This window comes from Centroberyx affinis, unplaced genomic scaffold, assembly GCF_046629955.1.
Source record: "Centroberyx affinis isolate AG114_WGS23_722 - 3 ecotype Tasmania unplaced genomic scaffold, CSIRO-AGI_Caff_v1 ptg000393l_1, whole genome shotgun sequence".
NCBI classification, from domain to species: domain Eukaryota; kingdom Metazoa; phylum Chordata; class Actinopteri; order Beryciformes; family Berycidae; genus Centroberyx; species Centroberyx affinis.
In genome coordinates this window covers 141,091-162,325 of record NW_027279061.1, presented here as the reverse complement: position 1 = coordinate 162,325, position 21,235 = coordinate 141,091, and the positions used below count along the sequence as shown (strand labels likewise).

The window sequence follows — 21,235 nt, the reverse complement described above, 5'->3', positions numbered from 1 at the left end:
CGGGCACATGGTAAGAAAAAGAACAGAGGCTGTGCTGAATGTTTCTTTCACCCACTGACATTTATTTGTCCTGGAGTGATCTTCCCTAAAGAAAAATCACTAGAATCTTCATAGGGACTTCATGTGTGTCTGCAGTACTCAACAGTATGTTTGTGACCTTGTCTTACTTGGTGGTGTTTTTTATGTTCTGTAGTGGCACTATAGATCTGCTGTGACATTTGTTTTGCATCCGTCTAAATCTGTTACAGGATTACTGCAGTTCTTTTTTGTAACCACTGTGCTTTCTTGTATCATGAGAGCCAAGGGAAGAATCAACCAGGAAGTCAGACAACCTCAAAACTGAAAAAGAAATTGATAGTGGAAGTGAAGTTAAAAGGGAATGGGGAAGAAAAACTAAGGAACTCTTTTGCATTAGTTGGTGTGTCTGAGCATGCCAACTCAAAGCAGCTACTGTAAGTTTGGCAAGTCACCAGTGCTCACCAAAAGGAAATCTAATCATAATAACTACTAGGGCAGAACCTTAATATAGATAAGCTCTTTACATAAGTTTTATACACCATGTGTGCCAATCAGGCTACACAGGCACTTTTCTGCAATTTATTGCAGCTTAACTAGCTTGGTGTTCACTCTCTCTCCCTCTATCTATCTAGGAAGAAGAAAATCTGGTGATGTACTCGGCAAACAAGTGTTTGGTTGCACCTACAGTATACAAGTTATGTGCTGGACACAATGTTTTGGCAGTAAATTGTGCCTAAGCATGACAATTTAAAGCTCCAGTTAGCTAACCTACTCCTTTTAGGTTATTTTTTAATTATTTATTTTTGTTTTTACCTGTATCTTATTATCTTGTTTTGTTTTAATCTTGTCTCTGGTGTTTCCTTAATTTTACTGTGTACTATCAAGTTCTCATCTGTTAAGTTTCCTTAGTTTTATTGTTTTTAGTCTGTGAAGCACTTTGCGTTTCATTTGTTTGTATGAAAAGTGCTGTACAAATAAAGTCTGATTGATTGATTTATGTTATCAGTATGGAGCCCACACACTGTGACAATGTATAGTGGAGTGTACAATGTACCTGAACAAAACACAGTTAAGGCTGACCTGTTTTCCCCTTGCCCCATATTGCTGGTGTTTTTTAATGCATTTCTTACCGTCAACAAATCCTATGAAAATAACAAAATCAGCAATGATTTTGTTTTGCCAACAAGTCTTGTCCATGTAGCCGGTGCCCAATGCAGCCATGTCCCAGTAGCCACAGAACTCCATAGTTCTAATAAAAACACGTCACAGAGCCATACCGTTGCTCTGGGCAGCATATTTCATCATAACGATGCACCGGGCCAGCCGACTTTTTCCTCAAACAACTTAATAAGCTGGCTGTAAACACCTTGCGATCTCAGGAAAGTAGTTCCGTAGCACCGAAAACAGTCCCCGGCGTCATGAAGAATTTGTTCCCATTTGAATTTGATTTGGTAATAACTACAATAGCCTGACTTTTCATGGTAACAGTTAGCGATTTTTAAAATTGAAACTATGTCTTTGTGAGCTGTATTTCAAGGTTTTTAGCTTACAATTGGAGCCCATGACTTCAGGATTGACGGCTAAAAACGGTACGTGGGAAGTCAGAAAGTAACAGGAGCGGAGCAAACACATTGTTGATTTTGTTATTTTCATAGGATTTGTTGACGGTAAGCAATGCATTAAAAAACACCAGCGTTATCCTTTAAGCCCAGTGCCATGTGTCAGAAAAAACAAAACACTGCACTACTGATGTAGTAACCAGTGATTCAGGCATCAGATCAGTCATATTCAGTACAAATCTTAAATTTAATGAGAAACTCATCTTCACAAATCAATAAAAGAAAAAACAACAAGTTCATCAATTCTGTCACATTTTCGTCATTAACAATAACTTTCCATTAGACCTGGACTAGATTTGGGATAGATTTTTTGGGGGGGGGGGGGGTACAAACTAAAACAGCCTGGGGATGGACAGGGAGGAGGGAAGGGAAGGACGTGTGGCCGTGGCTCTGGTCTAGAACCTTCCTGAGCGCTCTCTGTCTCTGGAGCGGCGTCTCTCGCGGTCACGGCCGCCTCCACCTCCGCCGCCACCACCTCCGCCGCCACCACCTCCGCCTCCTCCGCCTCCTCTCCCTCTGTCCCTTGAGCGAGATCGCCTCTCTCTGGATCGAGACCGAGACCTATGTCGGCTGTGGAGAGAGAGGAAGGGGTGAGTGATTGTGAGCTACTGTAGATTAGTGCAAAGAAGAAGATGCTGAATTAAAAAAAAAAAAAATCTTTCATAGTGATATATCCCAACACTTAATGTAATACTTCTAAACCCTGCACAGGTTGGTTTGTGTAAAGGTAAAACCACGGAAATGGATAAGTTTGTACCTCTTCCTACGGCGCCCATAGAGCTCTCTCCTCAGTTCACGGGAGATGGGCTTCAGATGCATGAAGTTACAGAAGCCACCTCGAGTGCATTCCCTATGGAGAGAGGTATCATTAGCACGGCATCACTGTGACATAAGAATCTTATCCAAGACTGGTGAGGGCCTCACAGAAGCTTCACCCAGCAACTGCTACATACAGACAAGCTCCGATATGGTGTAGGGTTATTCAATAATTCTGTCAATCATCACGTGTACTGCCGATCCCCACACAGGTGTGATAACTGGAATTTCACAGTAGCTTGTAAACGGGCAAAGGAAGAGGCATTTTTACATTTTACAGGTATATTTTAACCCAGTCAAGCAATCAGGTGGCGGTGCATTCCCAGTAGGAAGCAGTAGTAGAAAACACTCAAATGGGCCAAACCCCCCCAGGTAGACCCATCATCTCAAGCAATGATAGCCTTACAGAGCCATTCTCTGAATTTATTGACTACTTTCTTAAACCTATGCTACCATCTCTTCCAGCCTATATCCAAGACACCACAGATGTCCTTAAGAAGATACAACAACTAAGTAATATAGGACATAATACTATACTGGCTACTATGGCTGTTGAAACACTTTACACAACAATAGAACATGAAGAAGGTCTGTCAGCATTAAAGCATTTCCTGAGTGAGAGATCAGAAACAGATCAGATACAGCCCCTCATATGCAGGTCTGTATATGGGCAAATGGGTAACAGACTATGCATTTAACTCATCTAAACACCCTTTCCTAGACAAGATTCTTTATACTGAATATTTATATAGATCAGAAGAAGAGGATTTGTTGGCCTTTCACCAGTATTTAAATACTACAAACAAAGACAAACTTAATTTGGAATACAACAAAGACCAATTTCATTTCCTAGATTTGGAAATATACAAGGACAAAGAGGGATACTTGCATTCCACTATTTTCAGGAAACCTACTTCCCGTAATACAATTGTCCATGCAAAAAGTTGTCATCCTAAACACCTTAGAGAAAATATACCTTATGGCCAGTTCCAAAGACTAAGGAGAACATGTGACCAAGAGAGAGATTTTGACCAAAAGGCTGAAGAAATGGAGAATCGTTTCTTTCAAAGAGGCTATGAACGCTAATGCGTTTGGATCTGTACCACATAATCTATTATGGGAGGCTTTTGATTTCTTTAGGGTCCCAGATAGCATTAAGAATCTAGTAAGAACATACTTTCAAGATATACAGATGTGCTTCACAACAACAGAGTTTACTACAGCCTGGCACACTCAGTACACCCTGAAGCTAGAGTAGGTAGCTGGTGAATGTTGCTGCCCGTCTTATGGTGCTGTAGATTTATGACAGTGTAGCCTGATGTTTTCTATGGTACTCATTGGTATGGTAGTATATCATTCTGTTAAACTCTGGATTGGGCCTCCATAGGAATGCTCACCTTGGATTATGGCACAAGGGATATTAACATCATATCCTGTGTATTAATAAAAAAAAATTAAGACAACATTTGTTATTTACAAATTGGAATGCCCCCTTTGCAATGTGTTTTATGTTGGGAGAACTAAACGCAGGCTCCAAGATAGACTTTCAGAACATAAATGTGCCATACGGACGAATAATGAAAACTACCCTATGGCCAAACACTTCAAAGAAAAGCACAATAGTAATCTTTCTATTTTGAAATCCCATTACCCTGGCTTAAATGAAGATTTAGATCTGACGCATTTCCTATAAGGTCTTCCTGAATATAGTTGTTTATGTTTATGTGTGTATGTGTATGCATACATGTGGGTTTGGCCTTGTATATTTGAATGTGTTGTTCACTTGATATGGTTATTTTAAATTGACGCTGCCTCTTGTTGTTCCTGCCTGTTCACTCTGGGGGAGTGACTACCTGTACTACAATTGTCAGATTGACAAGGATTGCTGAATGAGAACACCTGTTTCACCTTTATCTCTCCTTTAAGTAGTCTCTTACCATTGTGCTTTGTGTAAGCTCCAAGAAGAAGGCAAGACACCGAATCGCGTAGGAGCTAGTTTTTAACAATGTTCAGAATTTAGAACTTGTCAATGGAATAAAGGCATTTTATATTTTTCACCTTAAGTTGAGTGCCTTGGTTCCTTATTATCTTCCTGGCTAATACATATCCTCTGCCAAAGAGCACCTTCTTGTCTGATACAGTTGATAGTTTGAAGAAGCTCTCCAGTCCTATCGCCCTTTAAACACAGCTTTAGATTGGGATCTCTAAAACACTAATAGTAAAAGGCATTCGCCCTCAACTAGATGCTGTGGTGCACTGACCCCATTTCATACTGGCGACAGCAGGCTTCTCTGAAGTCTGTGACGGGAGAGAGTTCAGCATGGATGGGCTGTGCGTTAAACCACCGATTATTCAGGTCGATCACGGCCTTCTCAGCATCCTCCTCACGACGGAACTACAAAGGATACCAGGAGAGACAAAGTGTACTTTAAGACGAAAATTGTTGGTTGTAATCCAGGCAAAAAGGCATGGCACAACAGCAGGGATACATATGCGTGTTTATGCCAGACACACAGAACCCACCTTCACGTACACATTCCCAACTAGGTGATCTCCAAGGTTGTCGCATACATTCATCTCCTCTACTTCTCCATACTTTTCTTCCATCTCTGTGAAGACCTCCTGTCACAGAGGAATCGGAGGAAAGCAGAGAAAAAAGGAGTGTGACATCTGCATTTGAATGTTTATTACAATTTTGAGTGATGTTCCAATAACTATGTTCCTATATGATGTTATGAACACACATAACTTAGACTTTTTGATGCTGCTATACTGCCCTTTGTGACATTGCATATTAAAATCAATAAACACATCACAAACTAAGCCTATGAGGAGGTAATAAAAGGGATTTTCTGTGTAGAATGTCTTCATTTATGACACGCTCATTGATGACTGTGATGTCAAAGAGCAGCATCACAACATGACATGGAGAAGGAAGACTATCATGTTTGTCAGAGCAGTATAAAAACTTTGCAAAGGGACATAAATATTGACATTGGGATTTAACTGCCAAAAAGTTTGATGAAAGGTGAAAGGCAAGTTTGAACAAAGTAAGGTCAATAATGAGCTGGCATTCAATAATAAAAAATAAGCCCTCTGGACTACAATCCACTCTTCCAAGGTGTGCCTGCTTCTGTTAATATTATTTTTTCTGATTTTCTTTGATGCCCAAATTGTGCAAATCACCCAAAATGTGTGTGTGATTCCCTAAACTTTTATAGATTAAATTATTTATAGGTCTGTGTTCATTTGTCCCAGTAATTTGTAGTCATTCACTGATTATGAGACAAAACAGTCCAATCATATTCTCCAAGGAAGTTGTACCGGTGTACAACTTCCTTGTACCAGTGTCAGAAAGGTGTCGTCATGGTTTGAGGCATACATGCACCACATAAAGGTGCTCTTCAGTAAGACGCAGTCATTGGCACTTACCTCAAAGAACTCGTCATAGTGCTCCTGCATCTCCACATCACTGACGGCACCTAGTGGTGGCAACAGAGAATGGCACATTCATTACAAGAAAAAAAAACATTGTAATTTCAGTATAATGGAGATCTAACAAAAGTTACACATGGTTAGTGTTAAACTAAGGCGGACACAAATTCTGGACAACTGAATGGGAAAGTTGGGTGACAATATTTAAGTGAAAACCTGTTGCTAGTCAAATTTATAAATTGTGTAGATTATTAATGATATATATATATAATGATTATATATAATCGACAGGTACAGGCAGGGAGATAGTTAGTTATACTATTATTATAGTTAGATATTATAGCATATAGCATGTATTCATTATCTCCCAATGAGAGCATAGAGTCAGATGCCCTTTAAGTTTCCAGCTGAAGGTACTGGAAACAATTTGATGTGGGCACAACTGATTCAGCCATTGATCAAAGTGAGGAAACAACCAGTCCAGATGGCCAGTCCTCACTACTAATAGTAACATTTCATGGCCATAAATGAAGCCTACCAAATCTTTCAGTTTAACACTTTTTGCAAGAGAAAATCTTCAGGACAGGCCTCTTACATGAAGCACATTTGGTACTACAAAATATGTGTAAAAGGATTTGCATGCAACTTATCTTATACACTGTTGTGTCACATTGATATTCTAAAAAGGGGAATTACTTCTATCATCTTAAAATGTTTTCAAATATTGATTGTACAAAGAGTTCATCCTAAAGTTATGTAAAAGAAAACAAAGGCTTATCTGTGATGTCATAAAGCAACAATTTACAAAGCTGCTTTCCATTGACAGAATATGGGACACTGATTTTATGGATTCTTTGTGACTGTTTCAATGATCTGTCACACCTAAACAAGCTTTATTTCCTGGTGCTAACAATTAAGAATGAGATTGCTGCAGGACACACTCACACTATAGAGTGTATTTACATGCACCTTAATAATTCAATTTTAACCCGATTAAGGCAATACACCCGCAATGAAACTGTCATGTAAACGCCTTTATCTGATATATCGTATCATAACCTGGGTAACACCTAGATTTCTCCTCAATTTTTAAATTTATTGGGACATGTACACACATAAGATTTTTTTCTTCTTCTTCAAACTGTGCATGTCAAAAGGTCACCAGACACAGAAACACGGATGAGTGGCAAGCAATAAACCAATTATTAAATGAATCCATCCGGGCTATTAAAGAAATCTTATTTCTTCAAACTGTGTAACTAATTAAAATATTGCCTTAAGCTGATTACTCCCAGTATTCAGAGTATCGGTGTGCATGTAAACGTGCTCGCTGCCTCACAAAGTTGTTCTTCTATTCATGGATTCAATGCAGAATCTCCGTAAATTGAAGCTTGGTGACATCAGAGCAGCTTTGTCTTGGCCCTTGTTTCCGGCTTTAGCAGAGAATGTTCCTGTGTAGAAATGATGAGCTAAACTAGACAGGATCATAGAAATAACAGATCTAATTGGAAGGGGATGGATTTTAACGTTTAACTTCACAGTCACTAAATATGCTACAAGCCTGCAAAGCCCAGGGGTCTCATTTATAACCGCTGCGTACGCACAAAACGGGGCCTGAAAGAGGCGTATGCCACTTCCCACGCAAAAGTTGTGATCTATTAAAAACAAACTTGACGGGAGAATGTGCGCACCTGTACGTTAACTCTGACCCATGCGTACGAACATTTTGGAGACAGTGGGAAACGGTGCTGAGATGGCAAAGTAGTAAAATAAAGCAAAAAAATGGCCTTTACACTCAGTTAATTTCCAGGCCGACTCCACATCAAGAGAAACCCCTCTAATAATAATAGTCCTTGTCGGTAGAACGGCTAGGCTACAACTAAATAGCGTCTTTGTTGCTTTAGTTCCAAACCCAATCACTTGTCCAAAAAACATTTATATGTCATTATAGGCTGGCATGGTGTGAATTAGTCTCAAGTACGTACATTACAGTCTTTTAGCAGAGACCCAGTTTGTCACAATTAAATCCGACAAATTCAAGGTGTTAGGCAATTGGACTGGATGTCTCAAGGTAATAAATACTGATGCGTTATGACACACAGGGCGCTTTGGAGACGGCGGTGCCAAGCAGCCCTCCTCTTGTTCACCGTGGTCGCACACTGTCTGATCCCCGAGTCAGAAAACGAGCATACAGAACTTGTCTATGCGTTTTTTATTCAAATCAAATGAATGTGAAATGCTGAGTGCGTGGTTACGTTCACTCTTTCCAAAAACAAAAGGCACATTTACGATACCTGGGTCAGTCGCAGCATCATCTTCCTCTCTAACGTTAAGTCAGTGTCACGCTGTGTTTCTGGCACAATGCCACTAAATAGGGTTTCCCCCGTCATTGAGGTGTAACGCTCAAGAGGAGAGAGCAGTCCAATGCGCTTCTGCTGCTGTGACATGTTGCCTCTCAACAAACTGTTTCTGGTGTTTCAACAAAATGTATCTTTTCCGCCTGGTTCCGGCTTTGCCATTTTCTCACACGGGAGAATGGAATGACAAACATATTTACATACACATCAGTATTCATTCAGGGCGTTTCATTGACCATCTATGATTAATTGTGGGAGTTAAGGGGCGGAGTATGAGGCTCATGCACGTGCGCAACATTTCAAGTTGGATTGTGATTCATAAAGGGGAGACTGCCTGCAGCTGTGCATGCGCACGGTTTTATAAGTCTAATTTTTTTTTGGGCGCACGCCATTTTCGGCTTTTGTGCGCACGTACACTTTTGGTATGGATCCTACGCACTGTTTTATAAATGAGACCCCAGAACTCTACGGCTGCCTACACAGAGGGTGATGTCAGATAGAAAGGTGGGTGCATGGACAGAGAAAAGGACAGTTTTGAGAGCCACAGGTCCCTGTTAAGGGTTGGAAAACTTACAGTTCAAACCATCGGCAGACTGGGCACTGTTTTGAGGGTTACGGTAAATGTTCAAGAGGGCAATTGTCTGAAATACAAAATGTACACTTTTGAGATGGTTTCAGGAAGATTTGAGTTTGTTTTGATAAGATAATTTACCAAACCCACTCAAAATTGATAACATTTCCTCAAATAACCCCAGAAAAGAGTGGGAGAGGATAGATTAAAAATGAAAAGGTTATGATGATCCTCTGCACTGGTCCGGGCTGCAAAAGCAAAAGTTAGTAAGCAAAGGTGAACATCTCAGCACAGACACTTAACTGCCATTGATTGTGTAATCAGCTCGCTGGGTTTAAGGACTATATCAAATACTAACAAAGTTTTGGTTAGAATATTTACTGAAACTTAATGTTAGTATTTGATGGAATTCTTAAGCCTTTTAGAAAAATCAGCTAACAAATTAGATTCAAAATCAACGTAAGCAATCAAGGATACAGAATTTGCCTTTTTGTGCGGTGCCATGCCCTAATGAAGCAAAGGCACCAGTGCATAAAAACAGTATACAAACGGGGGGTTTTTTTTACACTCTATATAATGATACTATGGAAGAATAAAGACTTTGACTGATCTGAGAGGACCTTGGATCAAAAACCCCCCCAAAAAAACAAAAAAAAACATTAAGGCGCCAGAAGCGGAGTCCCATTTCAGCAGTAGCTGTAGCTACACACTTTCTTCCGAAATTTAAATCAATCTTACTGCAAAAGAGGGGAATAAGAAGGGGAAATCATCAAATCTGAATAATAGTGTATTATTTTCCTCTACATTTTCAAAGGGAATGGTAGGTCATGCGAACGCACTAGCTTAAGTGTTGTTTCTGCCAGCCAGCAGCTTGCCAATTACTGCTGTATGTTCTCCCTGCTTTCAGCATCCCCTGCTACCAGTACTGAGACCAACCCTCCAGAGCCCTGCACCAGCCAGTACAGGCGCAGACCTAAAAATCTGAGGAGAGGGAGAGAGCTACAGTGGAAAGCTGGAGGGCTGAGAGAGGACTGGAGCAGAGGCACTTACAATGAGAGCCGTTGGCCGTCTGCGCACTGTTTTAGGGGTTACGGTAGATGTTTTGAATCAAGGTGGTCTGCAGAGGGAAAAATAAAAAAAAGTGTGTAAAATGTGTATGTCTTAAAAAAAATGTAAATAATAAAAAAGCTTTTTTTTTTTGTGAGGGGGGGGGGGGGGGGGGGGCTCTGGACCAAAGACCTAAGGAAAAAAAATGGGGTGGAGATAATTCCTGAACCTAGAGGGACAAAGCTGGTAGCATGTCAGCGGACAAGATCACAGAGCCTAAAATAAACTTGCAAAGAGGGAAGGGCGAGGAAAACAGCACAAAGTTGCCAATGCTTAACTTTTGGAAATATTACTCGGATAGGGTATTTGAGCTTCACCTCTCCTCTGTTTTATGTCTGGATAAGGTCTAAGGAGGAGTCAAAGAAGAGCAGGACAAATCTGACTATGGTGTGAATCACAGATAAGCCAAAATGCATCAATATTTTGTAACCCAACGCCCTGATAAAACTTCCGCTCAATTCTAAGCAATAACACCAATAAGGAACTATGTCAAATACTACTCAAACGTTATTTCAAACATCACGGCATGCCATCTCATAAACTTGTAACTATAAATCACAAGTGCAATAAAAAAGCTCTGACGCTAGAAGAATCACAGATTGTGTCGTAACGCTGTGATCAAAATTCTGTCCATGCAAGTACTACAGTAACAATGTACATAAATCAGCTTCATGATTGTTACCTTAACAGTCATTATAATAAATGATGTTTCAGGTGATATATTGTACATTACAAGAAGCTGTGTGTTCTGCATTAAGTTAGGACATTGATATGATTTGAGCAGCAGCACCAGTAAATTCCATTCATCCCCAACGCATGATCCAGGGTCTTCGCTACAAAAAGAAGTCAAATGTTAAAGATGGAGAGAAAGATGTGTCAGAGGAAATGAAACAACAAAAATAATTACTCACTCATATAATATTAAGCAGTTCACAAAGTAACCTCAGATGTTCAAAAGGCAAAAATCGTGCGTAACTCACTGTTGAGCTGCATCGTAATCGACCTAACTTGTCCGTTTACCATATCGCTAAAGGCTGTATTTAAGCCAAACTCAAGATTTCTTTTTCCACATCTGAATAATACACAAAATACTTATTATGCTTAAAGATTCTAAATGCATATTAAATGTATTTAACTGTCACAAATGCAAGTCTGTTTATCAACTTGCAAGTGAAAAAATACATTAATCTAATAAAAAGAATATAATGTCAACACAAGTGATTTGGACCATTGACAGTGCAGTTAGTGATTTTTTTTCAACTTCAATATTTATAAAAAGTGATAGAGCTAGTTTGAAATACCCTTGGCTTTTAAAAAACTGATTATCTCCTCTGTCTACACCCAAAAACGTATTACATACAACCCTAAAAATATAGATTGCAGTCTACAACCTATAAAATAGCAGCTTGTACAGCATTTTTCTACAACATCTCCTCAGTTCTGTAAATCAAATGTAGGCAGTATGCACTTTAAGACCCAAATCTCACCATTATTTCCATAAGGTGTAAGAAAAATATATTTGTTCTCTTATACTTTTGGTTACTGGTATCAAATGATTATCATCATATCACATCAATGAAATCTTAGGACATTTTGGACAAGAAAAAGTCAAGAGAAAATCTTACCTGGCTGAAGGTTGGCTTATTGTGTAACCGGGAGCAGCGGTCGCCATGTCGACAGGCACCAATTTTAAAATAAAAAGAGCAGTTCACCCTTTGGAGAAAAAAAATGATAAAAGACAATGAAAATGAGTTAAGTAACTAATCATGAGAAATCCCATACGAAACTGTAACATGAGGGCTGCACAACTATGTCTGAAATGATACATTCATGTCAATTCACCTGCAAAAACAAGGTTTAGACTCAGATTTTGCTGACACTGAGAAGTTACAAACAACTGATCTAAGAAGGGTTCTTGGCACATTTTTGTAAAAATTTGTATTGTTTGCACAGACATTCGTTGCTTTTTTATATAAACATATGGCAGAGAGTGCTAGTTGAGATGTTACAGTCTAATATGGACAGAATCTAACTTTGTGTCCAGCTTTGACCACTACCTCTTCAGGATGGTAAACAAAACTAGATTTGGGGACAGACTCTTCCTATTTACATAGCCCTATAAATATTTACACAATTGTGAGTTACCGCATTAAATGTGTCAAGCAACGGGCTCTAAATGCTAATTGTGGGACACAAATGATTCCCTCTAGGCCCAATTACCCGTTAACACTGTAAACATAACTATCTTCGGGTAGACTAATTGAAACAAAATGTGCAAACTACACTTTACACTGTGGACCTGACGTAATGAATTATCCACAAGAATAGGAATATATCACGCAAGTTATGTTATTATACACTCCTGCGTTTGGGCTCATGGGTCTGAACTCATCAGCCATTGCATTGTTCTCCAGCGTGCTTGCTAACATCCCTAATGATATCGTTTCCTATCATGATAATTACATCTAGGTACATTGCATATTAAATTAAACTAACCAGTCACGTGTAACCTTAGAAAACACTGACCCAGTATATTTAAGTTCCAATGTTTATGCAAGCTGAAGCATAAATTCAGCATCATTCACCCAGATGTGGCTGCAACCAGCAACCGTAGCCCAACCTCCTTGAGCAACGCGGTATTTGACCAACGTTAGCTAGCACCATTAGCTAAAGCTAATTAAGTAACTTAAGTATTTTATACAAACACCATATACAACCTGAATGTGTGTATTATGGTCCGGACAAAAGAGGAAACGACTGGTTTATAAAAAGTAAACTAAATCTGAGTTACTTACTTATCTTTTTCTGTGCCGAAAATGGATGCCAAGTACTCCGCCATCTTGGATCGCGCTGCAAGAGTCACTTCCGGCCCCTGACTTTCCAAATAAGAGCAGCTATTTACATACATGTGACGAAATATTTCTAAGTAGCCTAAGAACAAACATATTTTCATGCCAACCCTCGTTGCGTGATTAAATCTTAGTTGAATATAATATTGAATATATTTTATATATTTAATTATTTAAATGTTTCAGACGGGAAGCCCGGGAATAATCTGACTTACAAATATGATTCATAAAGGTAGCCATTTAAAACAAACGTGGAGGCCCTACTTACTTACTTAGTGGTACCCAAAAAATAAAGAACAAGTTGAACTTGGAGATTTACATTTTCCTGGAAAAAAAACTATCATAATGTTGCACCATTCTTGAAGCCTAATTCAAAGGCATGGAAGCAAAAGTCATCTAAAGAATAGGCTACTTACATTTAGGGCTTTGTAATTCGGTCATAATTTAGAATTTGGCATTCTTATATTGTTAATACCACCCCAATGTAATTGTACAGACACAGAGGCAAAGATATCAAAACAAAACTTAAATCTCTGTACCCTATAGAGAATACAGAGCAAATTAATTTGGGGTATTTGAATTTTCCCACTAAAGATGGACTATATATCGTCCCACAAGACGATAATTGCCTTTCTTGAACTGCTCACAGCACTTTTAATTCAGCTTTTTTAGTGATGTGATTTTATTTCATATACAAGTTTGATTGACAAAGTAGCCAAAATGTTGACACAAATTAAAAGGAGATGCATTGTATCAAGACAAAAGTCACACCTTTTATGTCACAAGGACATGCATTATGAATCACAAATGAGACTAGTTTAGATTTATCAACATATATTTATTTCATAAAGCTGATACATTTTAGAAATTTCAGAGTTCGAGAATTAAAAGGAGACACTTGTCAGCAAATCATTCACAAAACGACACTCTCCTATATTACATGCAAAGCCATTGGTTTGTCCTTTACATAATATTATTTTATAAGAGGTCGACATCAAATGTGAACAGCATGAGTTAAGCTATGAGGTAAAAAAAAAAAAAAAAAAAAAAAAACGAAAAAAAAAAAGAAAAAAGGCAGAGCTTGTTGGTAAACTGGCACATCTTATTTTGTTAATGTTGAGCAGTATCCGTGAACAACAACTTTGTCAGTTTGCCCAGTAACCTAGAAACAGAGTATAATTTATTTTAAGAGTTTGACACAACAAACAAAAGCCACCATAATAATTTATACATGAATGTAATCGTCACATAACCTTTCCCCAATGTATTTGAACAACATACCACAACCTTTACAAATGCTCAAAAGCTTGGATACTTCATTGCAGGTTTTTGCCTTATTTAAACAGATCTTCCTCATATTTGAATTTTATTCATTCATATGTCTCTATAATTTCTTTTGACTTCAGTGGAATTGACCTTACACAAAGAAATTCAAAATGCATACACTTTTACAAGTATGCCCAAGTGATGGGCTGAATCCCTGGTATATGAAATGTGCCTTCATAATTTGAACCTGGGAAAATTTAGGGTAACGTTTAACTGAAATGTATTATAGACGATGCGTATATTACGTTTAAAAAGATGATTACCTTAAACGTTAAAGGGGAAAAACGATAAGCCCGTTTTGTAATATACTTAAATCCCAAACTGCAACAGAACACACATCTTCAACTTTATCAAGAGCGCGTCCCACAATGCTATGACATTTTAGTACACAGTGAAAGGAAGTGTATCAATACTTTGAACTAAAATCAGACAATATTTTCCATGCAACTAAACTTCAGCCTTGCCAGTTAGTCTCCGCCCCTCCTCTGTGTGTGTTGACCAAAAACTTGCATGATTCGACTGTGAATACGTTACTGGCTGGGCTGTTTTCTACCAACAGTTGAACACATTCAGATCCATTGAGGCCTGAATTTCAAGAGGTATGGTTATTTGGGAGATAGTAATGTTTCTTTTGATTAAAGTGCGCTAAGTTGCAGCATATGATAGATATATTCGCCGTGGCTGCACTCTTCCCGCTATTTTGTAGCACTGACTAGCTGTTGTTGATCCATACTAGAGCCAACCCATAGCCTTAGCCTATCGTTAGCTTAGTGGGAAGAGGCCGCCTACCTTCAAGCCAGACACAGGCACACACACACACACACACACACACATTAGCTAGCATCAACTAAAGCTAGGCTAACACTGGCTACTACAGCTCAGCAGATTGGGTTCAGCTGTTACTCACTACTTGGAAAATACACAGCGGTCTTTTGGACGAGCTCAGTTGTCATCCAACTTAGTGTTAGCTAACTTGCTAACGTTAACGCTAACCCAGTTCTGTGGAGAGGCTGGTGCCGCGGAGCTGGATCACCGAGCGACAACAACAGATCGTATGTATGAGTCCAAAGGCGATAAATGCCGCGTTTTATCCCATGTTTCTCTGTATAGTTATATTAATGCTTAACCGGTCGTCATTCTAGTATAATCGCGACAATACCGTCGCTCTGTGCTCTATGTGTACCTCGGAAACTTGTCTGGTATTTGTCACGACCGCTCTCGGAAGTCTAATAGCGCTGTAAACCTTAGCCAGGATTTCCGGCTCCTTTCCATTTGCCCTATGCTGTTTTGTTTCCGTTTATTCCATTTCCGTTTCAAAAGTTTTCTACATGCAGAGTTAGAGTGTGATTTTACAAGAATTTGTTTAAGTTACATAGCGCAATGTGTTTCCACGGTAAATTAACCGTTCTTTGCTACACGGGGACCAACGGTCGTGGAACGCGGTGCCTCGCCCCGCGGTGTAGGCGCCTACAAAATTGTAGCTAACTTGGTTCACCGTAGACCAGGCTCAACTTGGCGACACGTGTAATGTGTGCATCTAAGTCTCGTGATTTTTCAAAAAAATATGGCATAGAGTTTGTTATGATTGACCATTTTAAGAATTTTTAACTAATGGCCTACCATTTGGCCTTTAGACATGGAGAAGCCTCGCCCTCGAGTTGGCTAACGTTACCAGTTGTAGCTCTCACTGAACTGTCCCAGACGGCCAATGAGGAGTCGAGGCTGAGAGGCCTTTCCACTGGAGAGCCACAAACTGCTCTGTATTAACACCTAACATTACATCCTAAATACAGTCCAGGAGTGCTGCCTACTGCCTACACTGCAACTGATTTGATAATTAAATCCACAATATAATCTTTTCTATTAAATATATTATTGACTGTGGCTTTACTGAACAAAACTTTTTAATGTAGGCTTTTAGACATTCATGCTAAATGGGTTTACAATTATACCCTCATGAAAAATCATTAATATCTCTATAGTGACTTATAGTGTGTCTATATAGTACTATATAGTAAGGCATGTTTTTATCTCCTATGGTATCAATATAATATTCCTAAAGGGACATGTATAGGCTATATAGGCTATTTAACTGTGAAATTGTATGGTATTATTCTAAAATGTATTATTATATATTTTTTTTTATTATTATAGGTCTTTTTAATTGAGTTACCAGTTAGCTTTATTTATATAATGTGGTGTTCAGCATTTTAAGCATCTCTAACTGAAAGTCCCCTCAGTCTCAAGTTGACAGCCTTGATAGATTGTAGGACTTGGGACTAGGCTATACATAGTTCAAGGCATATGCAGTCTGCTCCATCCAAGTCATTTAGATCATCAGCAATTGGAAATATCCATAAAATGCAGTTATAAGTTAATTTTTTTGCTAAAGAATGTGAAAATGAGCTATATAGTTGTCATTTCCAATCAATTCCCATCACATTTCCTAGCTTTTTATTGGGAGCTACCATTTTCTTCATTTAATGAATAATATAACTGTTCTTTTCCTTGGTGCTTTTGGCTCTGCCCAGTACTTTTTTTATCATTGTGTACTTTTTTGTATCATTGCAATAACGAATGGTATTTAAACATCTTTCACTTACCTTTCTACAGCAGCTTGCCCCTTGGTGTTTGAAAGAGAATGTCTAAAAGTGAATCGGAAGAGATGATAGAGATCGAGATTGATGGACAGGAGAAACAGGGGTGCCTGGAGGAAGGGTGAGCAAAATATGAATTTGACTTGAATGCTGTTGTACCTGCAGGAACTGTTTATAGTTCTTTTCAGTGTATAACTCCCTTCTGTTGTTTTACCCTTAGTATTGAGGAACAGACCATCACAGCATCAGATTTGATTCAACAAGATATTGACATCAATGAGCCAATTGGCAATTTGAAGAAGCTTTTGGAGCCTCGTATCCAGGTGTCACTGGATGCGTATGAGATCTGCTTGCAGGATATTCAGGTAACAATGCACATAAATACAGTAGAACAAGTTCCCTCTATGATTTGACATTTTTCTTTGATCATTGAAACTAAAAATATTTTGGAAAATGTTATAGAAACTTACAATGCATTCTGTGCTTTGTGTTTATTGGTAAAAATTCAAAGGATACATTTGCAATCATCGTTTCTTGACAAGTTTTTTTGATTAGATACTTATTGCCATAACATTGTGATAATGTGTGAAAATTATGGTTGCTGGCAGTTGTTTTATAGAATGACAGGACCCAGACGTGTGATGTGTTAATCATGTGGTGATTGTTCAAAGTTACAAGTCAGTGGTATATTTGGAAGTACTTGTCAATTTAGCAAAAAAAAAAAAACTTGCAGTTGAAAATTCCTATAGGGGCTGATTGGTGGGACTTGAGCTGCAAGTCTGTTGAGTTTTTCTCTCCCTTCACCTCTCATTCTCTTATTCAGCTCATCTGTTGTGTCTCTCTTTTCAGCTGCATCCTGATCACAGCCTCTTTGATCAAGGAGTGAAGACGGATGGCACGGTGCAGCTCAGCCTGCAGATCATAGCCAAACCAGGTACAGATTTACCCAAAAACACCATAATATAACCCTATGAAATCCTGATAACATGCTGTGTAGAGGAGATATGCAGACACACTTCACTGTTGCAATTCATCCAACTACAACGTTTATTTGATGAAAGTTTAAATATTGTCAAATTGTACATACGTACTTCAAGCTCACTCCTTTGTCCTTACGCTCTTGTCCAGGTGAGGAGAAGTTGAATATCTTGGAGATTGTGAAGCCGGTAGAGACGGTAGAGGTGGTGATCGACCCAGATGCAGCAGGGGAGGAGGGCGCTCTGGTGGAGGAAGGACAGCTCATTGCTGTGGAGCGATCTGCGCTGTCTGATGACACCTCAGAGCAGGTCACGCGCTGGGCCGCAGCGCTCGAGGGCTACCGCAAGGAGCAGGTCCGCCTGGGCATACCGTACGGTGAGGAGCACCCTAAAAAATACCTTAATAAACTCCTCTTTTACCATGTTTGTTTTTTATCGATTTAGCTTACAAGGTTACTTTCTCTCTCCTCAGACCCCGTGCTCTGGACAGCCGATCAGGTGATCCACTGGGCTGTGTGGGTGATGAAGGAGTTTAACATCGATGAGATGGAAATAGGAGGCATTCACATCCCGGGTCGAGACCTCTGCTCCTTCAGCCAGGAAGAGTTCCTTCAGAAAGTGCCTAATGGAGAGATACTCTGGAGCCACCTGGAACTCCTACGCAAATGTAAGTCAGGAGCCGTTGTTCTGGGGTGTGTGTGTGTGTGTGTGTAATACAGGTTGATGGTTGACAGTGTGTAGTTAGAAGTGAACAGAGGCATGCTGTAGGCCAAAGTTACAACTTGGTCATATTAGGGAGAGTAATCACAGCCTGACCAATGTGAATGTGACACAGAATTCAGCCTAATCGCATGTGTTTCTTTCAGATGTGTTGGCCAGTCAGGACCAGTCTGGCCAGGACGCCACAGTCACCATCGACCAACGTAAGTCTGTTTATAGTGTTATACATATAGATTTTTTTCCATTTTGGTGTTCACTTCAGCAGCAAAATTGGCCTTTTTTTGTATTTAATTGTAAAAGGCATTAAAAAGTTTTAGATTTAACTTGATGAAACTAGCAGACAGCCTTCAGGACAGATACTATGAATTGGTTTTGGCTAGTCGTGAGCTGAACAGGTTGTCATGGTCTGTTTGCAAATACTATGCAGGGAAAACCTTTTGCTCATCTGCAGGAGAGTAATGTTGAAAAATCTAAGAGGGCATAACTGTCCAAAGTAGCCTAATTATTATTTCAAAGAGTCGGACAAGATCCATCGACTTTGCTAGAGAGTGAAGATTATTATATGAAGTCTTACCCAGACTCCTCCCAGTAGTTCTGATGGTTGATGTACTGTACACCTCTGACTTTCCTGTCTGTCTCCAGCTGTGCAGATAATCCCCGCCGCAGTGAATACACCAACCACCATAAAGGTATTGAAGCAGAGCCGCGGCCCCAGGACGCCCCGCATTTCAGGAGGAGAGGAGCGCAGCTCACCTGGCAACCGCACAGGTACACTACACTACACACAGCATGGACTCTGTTGTCTGTATGTTTAACTAGCAGTCGTTCCCCATGGGTGTTGTCTTTGTGTGTGAGAAAAATAGTGTCTGTCAGAAAGATTGTTTGACATAACCTTAACTTGTATAATATATAATTATTGCCTACCTGATTCTAACTTGTAAAAGCAATATTTCACTTTGTTAAAACAGCAGCATTGGTTTACGTGCTTACCTCCGTATGAATTCCTTGAACAGTGAACCACAAACTATTGCTTCCCTGGGAAACCATCTACCATGTTAGAGGGTCTAAAGACCATTGCTCTAACATGTATACAAACTATGGCGACACATATGCCACTCCACGCCAAAAAAGTGTGTTGTTTCATAGCGAATGGTTCCTGTGGTAGCAACAAATTGTGTTGCACTGTTCATGGAACTTATGTGGAGTATTATATATACAGTACTGTGCAAAAGTCTTAGCCATATGTCAAAGAAATCCATGAAGCGAAGATTCTTTCAAAACTAATGAAATGAAAAGTTTCTGAATATCAAAAATTTACAGTAGACAGCAGTCCACTGCTGCACTCCAACATCTAAGACTTCTAAGAAATTTATATAAAAAATCTAGGGTGCCTAAGACTTTTGCACAGTACTGTACATATACAGTATATAAAATAATATTTTACATGTAAACAATAGATTTGTTCTCCCTCCGGTGCTAGGCAACAATGGTCAGATCCAACTGTGGCAGTTCCTGCTGGAGCTGCTGACAGACAAAGATGCGAGGGACTGCATCTCCTGGGTCGGCGAGGAAGGGGAGTTCAAACTCAACCAGCCCGAACTTGTGGCCCAGAAATGGGGCCAGCGCAAGAACAAGCCTACTATGAACTATGAGAAACTCAGCAGAGCCCTCAGGTTTGTTTTATTCGTCATCTGTTGTTTTTTTGTGTGTGTCAGGACAGGAAATCAACAGCAGCTTGGAGTGAAAATGCCCTGCAAGTACAGACCAGACAATGCCTCTGAAATTGGGATTATGGGGGCATTAAAATGTCCTTGAAAAATCGAGGACAGAATGTGGAAAAGAATCTTGTCAGCGCTTCAGCATAATCAACTTGTTTTCTTTTTTATTTTCGCGAGTGTTACATTGATAGCGTGTGTGTGAACAGACTCAGTATTGTGTATTTAAAATCTGTACAATGTACTTTAAGTCACCTTAAGTAGAATTGTTTGTTTTTAAGTAGGCTTGTGTGGTGAACTTCTCTCACAGTGTAATATTGTTGCTCAGGTATTACTACGACGGGGACATGATCAGCAAGGTACAGGGCAAGCGCTTCGTCTACAAGTTTGTGTGTGACCTGAGGACTCTGATTGGCTACAGTGCCGCCGAGCTCAACACCCTGGTGACCGAGTGTGAACAGAAGAAACTGGCTCGCATGCAGCTGCACGGCATCGGTCAACCCATCACTACAGTGACCCTGGCCACCACGCTAGACAAGGACAGCTGAAGGGGGCGGGGCCACGGCGCTCTCCAGCTGCCACGGGTAGAGGTTGCTCTCCACCGCTGATTGGGAATCGGTCGACTCCCTTCCTTATGACATAACTTTGTTCATTAGGCGCGGAAATGCAAAGCTGATCCTTGATCGGTGTGGACTGACAACTTTGTCCTTCTCTTTACAATCTGATCAGAGTTGGACTGAGGCAGGTGGGAAGTGCTTGATTTTTTTTTTTGTTTTTTTAACTCTAACCAAGGGAGAAGCCTGTTCGGGATGAGAGGCAGAATATGTATGCGTGCGAGCTGTGAGATCACTGAGATCCAAAATGTCATTGTTGTGTGCATGTGTCTGGATGTGTGAATGTGTGACTGAAAACCCAGTTATGAGCTTTGCATAATTTGTTCCTTGTCTGTAGTTTAGAATTGTTTCCATTGTATATACCGGTACTTCATGTTTTTGATAGCCACAAGGGCAAGTGTATTTTCATATTTTCCATTTATAGAGGATCTGTTTTGTATTTTATTTAGTGTTTGTTCCCTAAATTGCTGGACCCTTTTTGTCCACTAGGGGGAATAAAGTGGCAAGCTTTTTT

The 21,235-nt window shown here is 39.7% G+C and overlaps 2 protein-coding genes across 5 annotated transcripts; one reads left to right on the top strand and one right to left on the bottom strand.

The window, feature by feature from the left end:
* Nucleotides 1-1,811: 1,811 nt before the first annotated feature.
* On the bottom strand, nucleotides 1,812-12,783 carry u2af1 (U2 small nuclear RNA auxiliary factor 1). Its single transcript, XM_071516157.1, has 8 exons — nucleotides 12,719-12,783; nucleotides 11,549-11,636; nucleotides 8,820-8,886; nucleotides 5,886-5,935; nucleotides 4,977-5,075; nucleotides 4,715-4,848; nucleotides 2,395-2,487; nucleotides 1,812-2,207 (listed from the first exon to the last, which is right to left on the bottom strand). Exons 1-8 carry the CDS (start codon nucleotides 12,760-12,762, stop codon nucleotides 2,033-2,035), a joined length of 750 nt encoding a protein of 249 aa, XP_071372258.1. The 5' UTR covers nucleotides 12,763-12,783; the 3' UTR covers nucleotides 1,812-2,032.
* Nucleotides 12,784-13,798: 1,015 nt separating this feature from the next.
* On the top strand, nucleotides 13,799-21,223 carry gabpa (GA binding protein transcription factor subunit alpha). 4 transcript variants are annotated; one of them, XM_071516182.1, is made up of 10 exons: nucleotides 13,799-14,697; nucleotides 16,715-16,816; nucleotides 16,916-17,060; nucleotides 17,545-17,629; nucleotides 17,824-18,048; nucleotides 18,145-18,339; nucleotides 18,539-18,595; nucleotides 19,035-19,160; nucleotides 19,873-20,065; nucleotides 20,436-21,223. In XM_071516182.1, the coding sequence occupies exons 2-10, from the start codon at nucleotides 16,740-16,742 to the stop codon at nucleotides 20,653-20,655; spliced, it is 1,323 nt and encodes a 440-aa protein (XP_071372283.1). In that variant the 5' UTR covers nucleotides 13,799-14,697; nucleotides 16,715-16,739; the 3' UTR covers nucleotides 20,656-21,223. The 4 variants fall into 4 exon arrangements, with proteins under 4 accessions (XP_071372283.1, XP_071372280.1, XP_071372281.1 ...); XM_071516179.1 differs by having other exon boundaries at nucleotides 16,712-16,816; XM_071516180.1 differs by lacking the exon at nucleotides 13,799-14,697 and adding an exon at nucleotides 14,704-15,150 and having other exon boundaries at nucleotides 16,712-16,816.
* The last annotated feature ends 12 nt before the right edge of the window (nucleotides 21,224-21,235 follow it).